The sequence below is a fragment of the Trachemys scripta genome, chromosome 9 (genome assembly GCF_013100865.1).
Source record: "Trachemys scripta elegans isolate TJP31775 chromosome 9, CAS_Tse_1.0, whole genome shotgun sequence".
In the NCBI taxonomy this organism is placed as follows: Eukaryota; Metazoa; Chordata; order Testudines; family Emydidae; genus Trachemys; species Trachemys scripta.
Genome location: NC_048306.1, coordinates 68,746,179 through 68,761,850, shown reverse-complemented (window position 1 = coordinate 68,761,850; position 15,672 = coordinate 68,746,179). Strand labels below are relative to the sequence as shown.

The 15,672-nt window shown below is 37.0% G+C and overlaps 1 protein-coding gene across 1 annotated transcript in view; it reads right to left on the bottom strand.

The window, feature by feature from the left end:
- Positions 1-3,447: 3,447 nt before the first annotated feature.
- NYAP2 (neuronal tyrosine-phosphorylated phosphoinositide-3-kinase adaptor 2) overlaps positions 3,448-15,672 on the bottom strand; it is a 185,254-nt gene continuing 173,029 nt past the window's right edge. Inside the window, exon 7 of the mRNA XM_034782220.1 lies at positions 3,448-5,715. Coding sequence (XP_034638111.1) covers positions 5,488-5,715 — 228 coding nt within the window. The 3' untranslated portion in view covers positions 3,448-5,487. The remainder of the gene's footprint in view (positions 5,716-15,672) is intronic.

Sequence of the window (15,672 nt, the reverse complement as noted above, 5' to 3'; positions counted from 1 at the left end):
TGTAAAAAGCAACAGAGGGTCCTGTGGCACCTTTAAGACTAACAGAAGTATTGGGAGCATAAGCTTTCGTGGGTAAGAACCTCACTTCTTCAGATGCAAGTAATGGAAATCTCTAGAGGCAGGTATAAATCAGTATGGAGATAACGAGGATTTATACCTGCCTCTAGAGATTTCCATTACTTGCATCTGAAGAAGTGAGGTTCTTACCCACGAAAGCTTATGCTCCCATTACTTCTGTTAGTCTTAAAGGTGCCACAGGACCCTCTGTTGCTTTTTACATAAACTTCTAGAATCTTGATTACAGTGATTTTTTGTATAAAATCACTACTTTGCCAAGGACACTGCTACCTCCTTTTGCCAGTTTAAGATCTGGAAGGAGCGATGGACCAACAAAGAAGTGCTAATTCTTGTTCCTTGTAATAGGAAGACTATGTCTTTGACAGCAAATATATTAATATCAAGCCATACCCTTATAGTAACTTCACCAGATCTCTGGTTGGGGATGGGAGCAAAAAGGATAGGGTCCCCCCATGGAATGAGCAGTTCCCAAATCCTGCAGAACCCCTGAGACCTCACTATTGCCAAACCCAAACATTCAAAAATCATGAATCAGGCTCACCAGGTATCATGAGATTAGGGTGACCAGATGTCCCAATTTTATAGGGACAGTCCCGATTTTGGGGGCTTTTTCTTATATAGGCTTCTATTACCCCCCCCGACCCCGTCCCGATTTTTTACACTTGCTATCTGGTCACCCTACATGAGATTGGCTTAAAAATTAAAAGAGTTTTAAAAATAATAAAAGTTGAATTATTTTTATTTGTTTACTGGTTTGGGAGCCTTTAGGTTCATGTTTTCAAGCTTTTCTTTGCAACCATGAGGTCTAGAACTCTCTTTTTTTGTTAATGCAATGGGAGATACTGTCAATCACAGAAGTGCAGGATCCAGAGCTTTAACAAAATACGGCAAGAATTGGCAATACTGGAAGACCAGGGTCATTCACACAGAGGCCCCATGTAGTTCTGTACCATCTTTGGAGCACACAGGGCCTGCCATCCCCAACATCTTCATGGCATGGCTAGCCTGCCCACTACAGCCACTGTGGAATTCCCTTGCAGAGGCTCTGTTTCACATTCAACAGAGCCTGAAATTGACAACAGGCTGCGATCACTTGGGACTGCATTGACTTGTAAGCAGATTCCTTACACTGTTGATCGGAGCATGATGCATACTTGCCCTGCCCCACTTGTGGATTCTGCAGACCGTGGTAGTGCCATCAAGGTGACATTCCTCCTTCCACCCAGAAAGCGGGAGATCAGGAGATGAGGAATCTTTCCACTTGCAGATTCATAGGGTAAGTTCTGGCCCTTGGCTCGGAAGAATATAATGATCCCTCAAGTTGAGAATGAAACTAATGGCATTCATGCAACCAGGCCTAGCCAGAGAGTATTAAAATGATCAAGTTATTGCTCCCTAATAAAACATGCAATAAAAAATTGCATCAGAATAAATATAAAAGCCCATTATTTCACTTTTCCTCAAGAGAGTGTTTAATGCAAATCCCTAATAAACAAGCAGTTTTAAAGTAGATACCAACAAACAGAAATAAAAGGCAGGATATTTTAAACTATTGCTTTTATTATAATTCCACTGGAGCACAAATAAATAAGCACTAAATTATTGTAAAATATTGTCAATGCACTAAAGAAAGCAGAATCTCCAAACAACATCTTATTACTTCAGAAGTATCAAAGTACAGTTAATTACATCTTACTTAAAAAAATCAAGTACAAAAATGAAAAGAAAGTTATTATGTATTTATACTGTGTATATAGAAATGGTTAATAATATATGATTACACTTATCCTCTAGCTACTCCTTACTCCTACACAATTTCAGGCACATACCTGACATTTCTAATGAAATATGAAAAAAAAAAGCCATATGACATTCAGTTTTAAGATATCGGTAAACATATTACATTGGAATGAACACAGAATGGTTTCTCCGTATTTAAAAACCCTGTAATTTAAAAACATAATGCCATAGTCCACTAAAAGAAAAAATACCATTTTATACCATTTGCTTTAATTTGTTAAAAAGAGCAATAAAAGTAAGCATACATTTGCTAATATACGTAAATACATTTTTAGTGCAAGAATAACAAGACCTGTGACTTTACTGTGCTTTCTTGAAATCACAGTGCACTTTACACAAATTGCTACACTATAATGTTTAACTTTAGGAATTTAAAGCAAAGTAAGTGCATACCAAACAATTTCATATATACAGTCTTCATAAGTGTGTGTATATATATGGCCTGTATGTATATACAGATTGCATATTTATATAACTGCAGCTTTAATGAGCGCATGTTGCCAAACACGATCATTCACCCTGTGATATAGAAACTGCTGAGACAATAGGGAATGTAGAAAATGTTTAGACAGCATTTTGATGGTATGTTCTCTGCAGTGAAGATGCACCTTTTACTCTTAGGCTGTGCACTCTGCCAAATGATAGTGTTGCCAAATGGTCAGAGCACAAGACAGGCACCTACTCCTAGCTCTGGCTTTGATTGGCTTTGACAAGTCACTCAACATCTCTGCTCAGTCTCACCTTCTATAAAATCTCACCTTCCTCACATAGGCGTGCAGTTTAATTCACGTTTCTAAAGTGCTTTGAAGATAAGTGCTAAGTTATATTTTAATTTTTCATGTGGCATCAAACAATAATAAATATAAGCTATTGTCTACATGACATACAATGGTGGTCTGCCAGCATTTGGCTAATTAAGGGATGATGGCTATTGTGCTGAATTATATAAGCAAAACAATACGTGTTTTTTGTGGTAATTTAAATGGTCACGCAAATCTGTTTACAACCAGAATGCTTCGGTACCATCATAATTATTCCTATATGTCAATATGAAAAGGATACTGTACAAACCTTGAACGGTTGTATATACAATTGTTTATACTTCCCCAAAGGTTTTGTAATTTTGCCTCTTTTGAAGGTTTTTCAAGATGTTCCCATTGGAGGGAAGAATGTCAGTGATGAACAACTGCTCTTGGGGAATGTTTCGAAAGGGAATATTAACATTTTTTAAACGACTAATTGCTTAAGGAAGAGGCCAGTGTATACAAGAAGTATCATGATTGAACACATACATATGTATTGTCAATAGAGAGATTTGGTGCAGTTTGTGAAAGGGACCAAGTAAAAAAAAAATTCTCACATTGATGATATGAAAGTCTTTTCTTGGCTTATAATTACCTATAACAAGGAAGATAATGCATTTCACCATTCTAAACATTTTCTGAGTAATGAACCTGTTACTTCAACATATTCTGCACGACCAGCAAGTCATTCTCTTTCCAGCAGATTCTGGAACATTGCAAGATCTCTTGAGTTTTTCTTCTGCCATTTTCTTTCTTTTTTGAAAAAAAAAAAATGAGTAGGCAGAATATACAATTGGTGCCTTTTGGGTACAAAATTTATTTAAAGATTCCTTCACAATTTGTGGTTTTTATGTTTTCTATCATTTGGGTTGTGGGGGCATCTTTACATTTTCATCTAAATTTTGTACCCATTTCAGCCACTGTATATCCAACAACACACACACATTTCATATATACAGCATATATATAAATGAGTGTGTCTATGTTTGCATATATGCACCTATACATATACACACACATATAGCATAATGATAATATACATACAAACATATAAACACACACTTCTTTGTTTATCTTATACAGAAATCCTCAATTTGGACATCAAAATATACATTAGTTATAAAATATTTAAAAACTTTATTATTATTTCAGAGGCTGGAAAGAAACTACTACTGATAAAGCATTACTCAAACTTTAGTAATATAGATTACAAAAAAACCTACTAAAATTGGTTATTTTTGGTTTTTTTGATCAGCAGTGATGCCCAGGGCATTGCTGCAATATAATTTCAAAGAAAAGCCAATATGACAATAAGTTCAAACAACACATTTTTTCTTCTCAGAGAATATAATTTTTAAAGGACTATTAAAGAGGAATTTTCATGCTGCCAAATTTCAGAAGCATAGATAGAACTTTACATATACAAAATATATGTGATAGCATTATTTTATCACTCCATGGCAATACGGATATTGTTCACCCTAAAGCGTTTCTTTTGGAAGCTATTTTAATGCACAGCTCTCATCCTCATATGTAGTATAAGCCATCTCTTTCTCCTGTTAAAACCAAGAGGTCATAATTCTTTGGTCATGACATAGCATTCTCTTAGGATTGGTGTGATGTCACAGAGGACTATGACCCAATTATCTGATCAGCCAGGAACAGGAAATGGGTTACTTGAGAGAAAGGTGCTTTGTGGGTCTGATCCAAAGCCAAGTGAAGCCAATGGGAGTCTTTCCATTGATGTGAGTGGAGTTTGGGTCAGGCCTTTTTTAATAATGCTTTCCAATTTGATACAGACCCAACTAGGGATGTTTGGGGTAATTAAAAATAATGTAAACAGATTTTGTTACTTTTACTTTCTGAACCAAAGACAAATGTGGACAGGAATCATGGGTGCATTGCCACTGTTTTAACCAGATAAACAATGGGTTAATTCATTATCATGTGATGTACAATTCTTAGTCACAGTGAACCATGGTCTCCTCTAGTCAGCTGAATAAAAGAAGGAAGAGCGTCTATTTTAGACCTTTCTGCAGTAAATTTTGTTTACTTGGTTAGCCAAATGTAGCCTAGGAACTATCACTGGAGACTTTAATAACTGATTGACATAAAAAGAAGGGCAATTTATAATAGTAAATTTACAAAAAATCTGATGCAGAACAACTCTTTTTTAATGCAATTTGGACATCCAAATTAAGCATTTTTATTTGCATTGTTTACAGTTTTTACTACTTCCTGCCAAAACCTTTCCCAGAAGAACAAAAGCAACGGATGTCTCTAATGAATATGACTCTAGTGAACTTCTACAGCCTTAGCACCAGGTTCATTTGTACATTGTACTTGTTAAACAAAAGTACAACCACATGCTTTTGTACAGAGGCCAAATTTAGGCAGGTAAGATCATTAAAAATGACAACAACAACAAAAGAGCATTAGGATACCACATATAAAATAGTTAATAAAACAATATAACAGTTATATTATATAGTAAAATTCTTCATAAATTTTTGAATTATATATTTTAAACAGTGTATTAGTTCAGGTGTTTTCAATAGATTGGCAAAATATTTACATTTCAATATCTTCTGGATCCAAAAAAATCCTTAATAAATATACATGTCTTAATCAGCTGGAAATTTAGATTTTTCTTTAGATTGACAGGTGAGCACCACATTGGTATGTTTTTCACTAGATAGTTCGTCACCTGCAGATTAAGTTTTATGTCACAGGCATTGCCTTATTAAGAAAGGAGGCTACTTGTGCATCTTGCAACATTGTAGTGATGGCATCAGCAACAGTCTGGTCATATCGCTGTGTCCCAGAAAACAGTTTGTTGTTTGGAATAAGGAGGGGGGCTGTATTTCTTGTTCCCAGTGTTCTTCTTCCAACTCGGCAAAATGGGCATGCTGTCCTGTTTGCAAAGTCCTTTTTCTGATTTCTGTCGAGCCTTTATTTCTTTGCACAAACAACGCTTTTTCTCAATCATTTCCAGCATTGTATGGTCCCCATGCAACCACTGCATACATGTCACCTATCAAAAAAATAACGCATACAAATAACTGCTTAGCCATAGATTACATTTAGAGTGTTGGCTCCTTGTGGTCACCATGATGTTTGTGAAACATTATCAATGGTTTTATGAACACAAAATCCTTATGCACTAAAAGGAATAAACACAAAAATCCACTTATATATACTAGACAAAGACATAAAAGAAAAAGAAAAATAATCCTTGTTAACATTGCAAGCCTAATGCAAGCTAATAAGGTAAATGTTTTTGCCAAACAACGGCTATTTATTTCTGGATTTTAAATAATATAGTAGATCTTTAAAAGGCACAGAGATCTTACCAATATCCTGCAATGTTGAAGGTAAAAATTCTATCCACTCAAAACCATATTTTATAATGCCTGCCAAATTCAATTTGTCATATTAGAACTGTGATGTTAACACTTCCAAATATAAAGCTAAATATGTTTGGGGTTTTTTGTATGATTTAATTGATCCTATTCCAGTCAGATGGTTTAACCTATCCTGTTCTCTGAAGTTTTTCATTAACACAAAAGCAGAAAGTTGTTTTAAAACTGAACACCTTCATTCATTCACTCTATTGCAAACTATGGTCCTGATCCAGCAAAGCAGTTAAGCACTTGCTTAATTAAAAGCATATGGGGCATCCTGCTGAAGTCCGGGGAAATAGCTTCTTTTCAGTTCAGCGGGATGATTCATATGATTAAACTTAAATATTGTGTGAAGTGCATCACTGGATTGGGGCCTAAACAGCTAACTTTCAAATGTGTCAGTAAATAGGTCAATGGATTATGAGCATATCCTTGCGTACATCTGCCTGTGTGCACAGATCAGGTAACTCTGCTCCTAGCAAATGTGATGTGCATATAAAAGTGCTGGTTTGTATGTCAAGACATGTATTTTGCCTGTGCCTTTAACCACGCAGTAAACCTTGTATAACTGTGAGGCTAAATTTGGAGGCACAGTTTTCGTGGCTCTTCTGAACTTGTAGTGAAAATGTATATACTGTACACTAATATGGAGAATACATTTTAAATTTCACAAAAAATGTTTGTTTACAATTAACTTTATACAGGTAACATAATCTATGGGCATTCTTTCATCTCCAGGTATGGCAAACAACAGTTTAGAAAAGCACTAAGGGCCTGGTCATTGTTGAAGTCAATGGAGAACTTTCCATTCAAATCAATGGGCAATTGTCAATTTGAAATCTACTCAGTAAAAAAGAGAGAGGGAGAGAGAAAGAATAAAAAAAATTCAGGTACTGCACCTGCCCCTGAGTTCACAAAACAGGGGGAAATGAGTAACCAAGCAGGCATACCTAGTAGAAATATTAATTATGCATACAGTGATCTCAGTCGCACAAAATAAACAAATTGAAAAAAAACAGAAACCCATATATTTTGCTTACAAATGACTTTCCATAAGAGTATTGTTACTTGCAATGCTGGTTTTCAGACAAAAGCATGTTCCTTTAAACTGACACAACAAATTCTTCACTTTGACTTTTGTCTAGGATAGAATTTTGTGCAGTACTGTTTTTGGAAGAGCTGATGATAATGTAATCCTAAACCAGATTAGAGATAAAATGTGGTATTGAACATTGTTGCTAACCTAGAATAATGCAGGTAACATATGCACAGCATACCTTTCCTGAACTGACTGAAGTTAAAAGTCAACTAGGAGCCTGATCTGCTTTGCAATTTCTATTTGAGTGTTTGGCTCTCACTTTAGGTGTGTTGCGTAATTTACGGCAGACTCTGTATGGCAGATGTCATGGTGAGTCACCAGAGTTATTAGACTTGTTATGAGTGCTTTGAACCTGGTTTAAAGCTTGTTGAAATCAGTGGAGAGATTCCCATTGGCTTCAATGGACTTTGGATCAGAACCTGTGTGACTAAGAGGTTTCCTTGCCATTACGTCCAAGGGCAATATTTTATTACTTACACATCTGTGTCTTCTTTTTTGTTGAATCCCTCTATGTGGCAGGCCAGGCGCATAGTCTGCACACAATTCATCAAATAGAATATCCAAAATACATGACTGCATACCAGCATCTGGGCAGAGTTTGACCAAACAGACACTTGAGAGTAGATTTCACTTACAGGCATGCGGAAATACCCTTTTTTTACCCACCCAGTAAGGGAACAGTGCAAGTTTGAATATGAAATGTATGCCTTATACTGTACTCATCAGCTGTAGTGCACTGGAAAGGCATTATCTGCACATACTGTTGCTATCAAGAATAAATTGCATCCATGATTTCAACCGCACACTCTCCCCATTGTGCTGTATTCGAGTTTGCCTGGTTCTATATCTTCTATTGGATAAAGACTTTCACATGCTTCGAAGGAACTGAAGCTGAATCTTTACATCCTAAAAAGTAAAACACCAATTGCAAATCCCTAAAGGTGGAAGTGGTATTCCAGAATTTGTCTGCATATTAGCAGCTACAAAACAGCTCTGGAATTCCCTGTATCACTGGAGCTAAAATAAACTCAAGTATAGAGAATGCAACATTCTTTTGTACTGGTTAGAGCTAGATGAATAGTTCATAAAGAGCAATTTACTTCAGGTCCAATCTGTGAGATATCTGAGTGCCCTTAACTCCCTGAGAGGAAATATTCAGCTTCTCTGATGTTTAGCATGTGAAGATTTCTTCTCCAGGATAAATGATATGTGTGTGGATGCCAAGAAAGAAAAGTTGGTGTACTCTGTAATCAGCCATACACCATTATTTGACAAAAGAAACCTGCCTGCAATATAAGCTTTTCTAAAACAAATCTAAATCATACCGGTATCCTTTATTTAAGCAAGATCATTTACCACAAGTTGTATCATCCCTTAACCAACACATATTTGCATTCACAGCTTTTGTAAAGAAACACATTGTACAACTTGCATTACATAACCAAAAATAGATTAACAGTAATAAAATAATCATAATAATAATATGTTTTTATATATACACACACACACGTCGGAACATATATATTTTATATAAAAATATTATTTATATTTAAAATAAGTCACACAGTTCTGAAACAACTGGGCGGGAAAGAAGAAAATCAGAGAGGTATGGCATTCCAGTTTAGTTTGATTTAGGACCAAGTTGTCAAAATGAGGCCTTTAATTTTGTGCACGTAATCATTTCTATGAGGGCCTCCATTCATGGTAATTTGCATGCACACAATATTTAAGCATGCAAATGATATGAAATGATGCCTGAGTATGTGAATAGTAAAATGTATGGGAGAAATCATGTGCACAAATGATTGTCTGAACAACATTGTCAGAGCAAAATTGGAAAATACGGCCTTAGATGTAAACATTACATTTTAAAAAGGTCAATCCATTTTTGAGGGCCTGATCCTGCACATATGGAAGTCAATGGGAATTTTTCCATTAATTTATACAGAAGTACATTCAGCTCCTTAATATGACCATATGCCTTTTAGAATGCCCTGAAATAGTGAATTAAAAAAACCACATATGAAGCTTTTCGAAAACGGGAGAATGAGGATCACAGCTTGGGCCCTTCAACTCCAAATACTTTTTCTGAAGGGGGCAAACTATCACAAAAGTTTTGAAAAATAAATCAATCTAATGGTTAAAAGGAAAGGCCTGAGAGCCAAGAGATGTGGGTTCTATTTTAGCTGTGTTATCAGATTTCTGGATAAGCTTGGAAAATCAAGTAACCTTAGTGCCTCAGTTTCCCCATCTGTAAAAAATGTATTGGTATTTACCTCCCAAAGCTGTTGAGATTAATTTCATTAATGTTTGCAAAATGCTATAAAGGGGAAATAATAATATATTTTTTTTCAGCTCAGAGAAAACATACTTCCCAATTTTAAACTCTAATTATATTCTGTTGTGGAATTAAATTATAAAACTACTGAGTTACATTAAAAGAAAAACTATTATTCATCGGAGAAGTTTGATGAAGAGAGGATTTATCCCTGTCTTACAAACGTCTTCCCTTCTTTCTTTTCCTGACAGAAACTAGCAATGTGGCAAAATTCTGCCTCACTGATATGGAATGCAGAGGAGACAATAATTCATTAATCTTCATAAAGAACTGCAGTAAACTGTCATAAAGTTTGGTTAATAAGCCCTGCAAAGCTTTGGGTGACATCCAGGCTCCATTTAAATCAATGGCAAAACTCCCATTAACTTCAATGAAGCCAGGATTTCTCCCTTTGTCACTAGGCAGGTTCTTCCTTATGAATCTGAATGCATTTGTTAAGGATATTGGGCCTGATCCAATGCTTTTGAAGTCAATGGGAGGCTTTCCGCTGATTCTAGTGTACTTTGGATCAGGCCCACGATGAAGAATGAGATTTAAAAATCCATATTAATGCAGAAATCACATGTGGGAAAGCCAAACTCTATGCTGATACAGGAGGCAACTTTCAGGGTGCCTGGGGATCTCATTTTGAACAGAAATTTTATTGCTGTTTTATTTGGTGTCTGTAACTTAGTAGTGAGCCAAGGAGGTGATTACATCAAAGAGATTGAACTGGGGGAGGAAGTAAGAGAGGGAGAGATGTGGCTTCCCAAAACAGCAGTACAGAAGAGATTTTTACTCCTCAAATACATCAGACAGGTGTAATTCAGGAGACCCCTAAATAATTAGGCTTTATGTGGCCATTCTAGGTGGGGTGTGAAGAGGATTGGCTCCACCTCCCAAGCAAGGGAGAGGCCACAGGCCCAGTACCCTTAACAAATGCATTCAGATTCATAATGAAGACCTGCGTAGTGACAAAGGAAGAAATCCTGGCTTCATTGAAGCCAATGGGAGTTTTGCCATTGACTTAAATGGAACCTGTACAGTACTCAGCAGCTGCTACACCAGCTTATGGAAAGGAATAGCAGCCATAGCTCCTTTACATCTTCCTCTAGTATATGGGAATTCCTGGCCTCTACACCTAATAGCATAGGTCCTGCCCACCTAGATTTCAGGTTGGGTTATTGACTAGAAATAGCAGTGGTAGGACTGATGGATATCTTGCTATTAATGCATATAGGACAGATATTTATACTCTTGGACCTCTTTGCAGAGAATATTGCTATCCTACCTGTGAAAGGTAACAGTGTTCTAGGGGAGCATTGGGAAATGGTTTGAATCTTTCCTCAATGCTGTATCCAAAGGTCAGTGATGGGCAACTGTACCTCTGCCACCATTCTCTACCTATGGAGCACCATTCTATTCTGTAGAACTCCTCCCTTATTCAGTATTCACATGAAGCTATTAGGAGAAATTATGAGGCTTCCTTTGCGACTACATGTCAACAATATGGCAATGACACAACTCTGCTGTTCACGCCCCATGATAACACCACTGTACCCAGCCATCTCAGTGTTTAGCTAGAGTAGCACATGGAGGAGGAAGAACTGGCAGAAATTTAATCCTACTGAGATGAAAGTAATGCTGGCAAGGAGAAGAAATACTTCAACCAGCTTGCTAACACAGTGCTGCATCAGCAAGTCAAAGATGTGTGCCCACAAGGCATCAACAGACCAAAATTTGTTTTTTTCCCCCCAACTTCTCACTGCCATAGCTAATATTGGAGATGCCTACTTCTGGGAGAAATGCATACTACCCCTTCAAGTGGTTAGGAGACTGCATCTCAACCTTACTGTTGATACCTAGCTTTGATTATGCATGCTTCTGTTACCTCTTTGGATTATTGAAATCCAAGTTTTTAGCCATGAAAGCATCAGCCCTGAAAAAACTCTGGTGCAGAATACATGTCCTGAGAATCATGGCATACTGAGAGCACATTTCCTCTGCACTCCACTGCTTCCCTTTAGATAGAGCATCAGATCAGAGAGTCTCATTCCTTATTTTAAAGGTTCTAAATGGTCAGGGGCTCAAGATGCCTAAAAGCTTGACTCACTACCCTGGACTTTGACCACTCTTGGCAATCCATTCCTCATAACAAAGCCGTTTCCATTAAGACAAACTCTAATGAGCAGGAGACAGGCCTTTCTAGAAGGTGGGTTTAAAACTGTGGAATTCACTCCCACAGGATCTAAGGATGATACAAACATCAACACTTTCCATTACAAATGCAAAACTCATAGTTTGACCTTGCTTTCTTGCAAAGCTACATATCACATATATGTTTTTTTTTAATATAGTCTATTGAAAGAAAAGGGAAGGAAGGGAAGCAAAATGCTAACTGTTTATTCTTAACTCAAGGAAGTGCTCAGATAGCTGAGTGATGGGCATGGTATAAGAATCTAAGCAGAATAGAATTTTAAAGGAAAACATGGGGAATGTTCTCCTAGAAGCTTCTACTGCAGCAGATATAAACTTTGAATACTTACAGTCATGAGTCAGAAGGCAAAGCTACAAGGTCAGGAAAGAATTATGAGAATATTACCATGGCACTACAGACGCACTTAGAAATCACGAATTTCTTGACAGGGAGATGACTGAATTTAAGTACTTGGAGCAGAATTTCAGCCACCATAAATGGGCATAGCTCCATTGAGTCCTAAGGGGCTACTTACACCCACATCAACTAAGGATCAGGGCCCTACAATCCAGAGTGATAGACAAATGAGATAGATGGATAAGAAAGGCAGGTAAGGGTGTGTATGACATTAATTACAACAACAAAAAGATTTTTAAAGCAAGAAAATAAATACAATGAATGCAACAATTATTTTCCTTTGTTAAACTAAGCATGTTAATTTTGTTTTGATAGAGGGAGTAATAATTATGCATGGAATAAGGTCAGAAGAAAATATTTTTGACATTCCGGCTAGTAATATTAAGCAGTTACTGCTAGATACAGCCCTCATCACCCATTAGCTATAGCCATTAGGAACAGTTATTCCCCCATATCTTTTGTCAGTAAATGATACAAACTCTTGTATTTTAATCTGAGATGCTTCTCTACTGACTTTCAAGAGTCTGGATACTCAACATCTAACACAAGACATAAATTGTGTTAACACACTAAACAAACACTTCTTCAGTAGTTAATAAATATATACACATAACTGAAAAAATATGGAAACACCTTCAAGTTACATACACACCAAGCCATATCCAACAAAAGCAAAAGCAAAAGCATGAAGGAAAGAGAGGGAGAGAGAGAAAGGAAGGTGGGACTGAACATATAAAATGAAAAACTCTCAGTATCAGGTCTGTAAACCTGTTTCTCTATTAGGTGTAGTAACTTTGCTCATGTAATATCTATTGGTGAATTTCACCCTTATAGGGAAGGCCTATGTGCCTCCTAAATCCTACATGAGTGCTGTTTCGGTGGATTAAATGATGCGTAAGGTAGGCTCACGCTGGTTCTCTGCACAGGGGCTAGCTTCATCCTACGTATCATATTTTCAGAGCTGGTTGAAAAATGGGATATAATTTGTACAAAAAAGTTCATGAAAATTTGGTTTAATTTTTGTTGTTGAACATTCATGAAAAAATTATTGAAATTTTACAACCAACTCTACAGCGGGTCACAAACCAGGCCAAAAATGTTGACATTATTTTCATTATTTAAAATTTTGATGAAAAATTGCAAACATTGGTATATTTCATACTTTGGACCCTTTTTTATTCTGTGTGAACTTTTTCCATGATCCAAATAGAGCATCTCTTACTAATGCTCATATCAAGGCATTGTGAAGAACAGATTAGATTATGTAATGTTCCATTTTCTTATTTTCTCAACAGGGATGTCTTTGCTGGTGGGAGGCTTGCTTGTTTGTTTTTAATATGGTTGGATTATTAGGTGGCATTTGAAGCTCTAGCTAATAAGGCATGCCCATACTTCAACGGGTGTTTCCATAATTTTTTCCCCAGTACTGTATAATCACACTTACTTTGCTGTAACTGTACAGGTTATTAGGCTGAGAAAGAGGCTGTTCTCTTCTGGTCCTTGAGGTTTTCTTCCCTCTCCTATTGGATGGGCAGTGGGGCTGACTCTTCATTTACGAAAGTATGGGGAAAACCAAATAATGCTTATGTGATCATGAATGTCATGCACAGATATGCCCTTTTTCTTCATGATTACCATATACCATACTAAAAATGACAGTCCAACATTTAATGTAAGGATATACAAAGCGATCTTAGAATGAGTGAAATTAAAAACCAACCACAACATTATTTTGAAGTGATTAGAAATGGCTTCAGCATCTGAAAACAAAGCAACAAAGCTATGTAATATGGTCTGTGAACAGTGCAACAAATGATTTCAATACAGCGAAGCATGCTACTTGTTTCCATCAGGCTAATGATAGGCGAAAAAGAAAGGCTTACTGAAAGCCACTTACCATCCTCTATGAGGAAGTGAGGATGGGCTCAGCACTGCTCCCTCCCCACTTGCCTGTTCTGACATGGCGGTCTCCACACTCTCTTTCCCACTGAGAAGCTAGGTGGCACTTTCTCTCGTTTTCCAGGCATCTTGTCAACTGACGTATTTCCACTTGGAAGGGTGTGGAATCAGATGACCTCTGATGTTGTCTGGGTCCCACTGGTGCATGTGGGATATGGCTATGCTATGGAGCAGTAATGTCACATTATCTGAGCTGACACACTTGGCTTGACATAACACAGATTCCCTGACCTTATATTCACAGGCAGGATTCACTCACTGCAGTAACTCAGCAGCTATCCTGTTCAGAAAGACATAAGGTGACATCCTGATCCTTCTGGAGTCAATGAGAGTTTGGCCATTGACTTCAAATGGGCCAGGGTGTCATCCATGGTTTGCTAAAACAAATATTAATAAAAGCAAATGTTTCAGCAAAGTCTCTTGAAGACATTTTTGAACATTTATATTATGTTGTAAAGGTCTCATTTGGCTAGTCTACTAGAACCACTGCAGAGCACCTGAATCGGGTTACTTACACTGGTTGTAAACCCAGGACATGGAGGATCGGAGTCTACTCACACATCTCCAGGTATAAAGCCAGAGTAGTACCATTGCCGTTGATGGAGTTACTCTGGATTTACACCGACATAAATGAGAGCAGAATTTGGGCCAGCATATGCACTCATCTATTTAGCTTTGCATTGGCTAATCAGTTATTCCACAGTTGTTAGATTCAAACATTCATTGGTTATTAGTACAATGTTACTCAATAGTGACAATATATACAGGGATGCACAAAGCATACCAAGTGAACAGGGAAAGCAGGTGCACTCCACACAATGGCTAGTGCATGTGATAAATTTCCCCCAGGAGCTGAAGGCACCTCTATTTGATCTTTTCTAGAAAGCATTCTGAGCGAGCCCTTGCTTACATTAGTGTTCATGCTACAGTGTTACCTATGCATTCACATGCTTATATAGCAGTCACAAATACAAAGGATTCAATATGCATAACCAGAGAAAAGTCTTTGGCTCCAGTATTCACAAATGCTCCCTTCCAATAAGCACAATGAATAACCTCTCCATTGATGTTTGACTTGTGTAGTCCAAACATGGAGGGATGTGGGACCATAATAGCTGAAAAAGAGATGATGCCTGCTAAAAAGAATCAAATAAAGCTATAGGAATAGACTATATTAAGCAGTTGTTATATAGATTTTGATAGCAGCATATGTCTGATTAAAATATGTGAATAATTACACATTGGAAGTTTAAAAAACATTTAGTCTCCTTTTCTTAATGCTTTTATCCTTTGCTGTGTTTCCCATGGGATACAAGCCAGCATGACTCTACTTGGTGTTTTTGTTTATGAACCAAAATCTTTAATGTTGCTAGTGCAGATCTGCAAATAAAAATTTGCTAGTTAACCTGAGCTCCTTCTGCTATGGCAATGAAGCACAAACCTATGATAATGGTCTCTATTTGTTTCTAGTACCTAGGTGATAGAGATAATATATTTTTAAGCAGATTTGTACATTCTGGAGGTTATTCCTCCAGACCACCAGCCATAATTTTAACATCATGCTGGAAAAAATATTGTGAAGTTTTATTCTCCCTCCC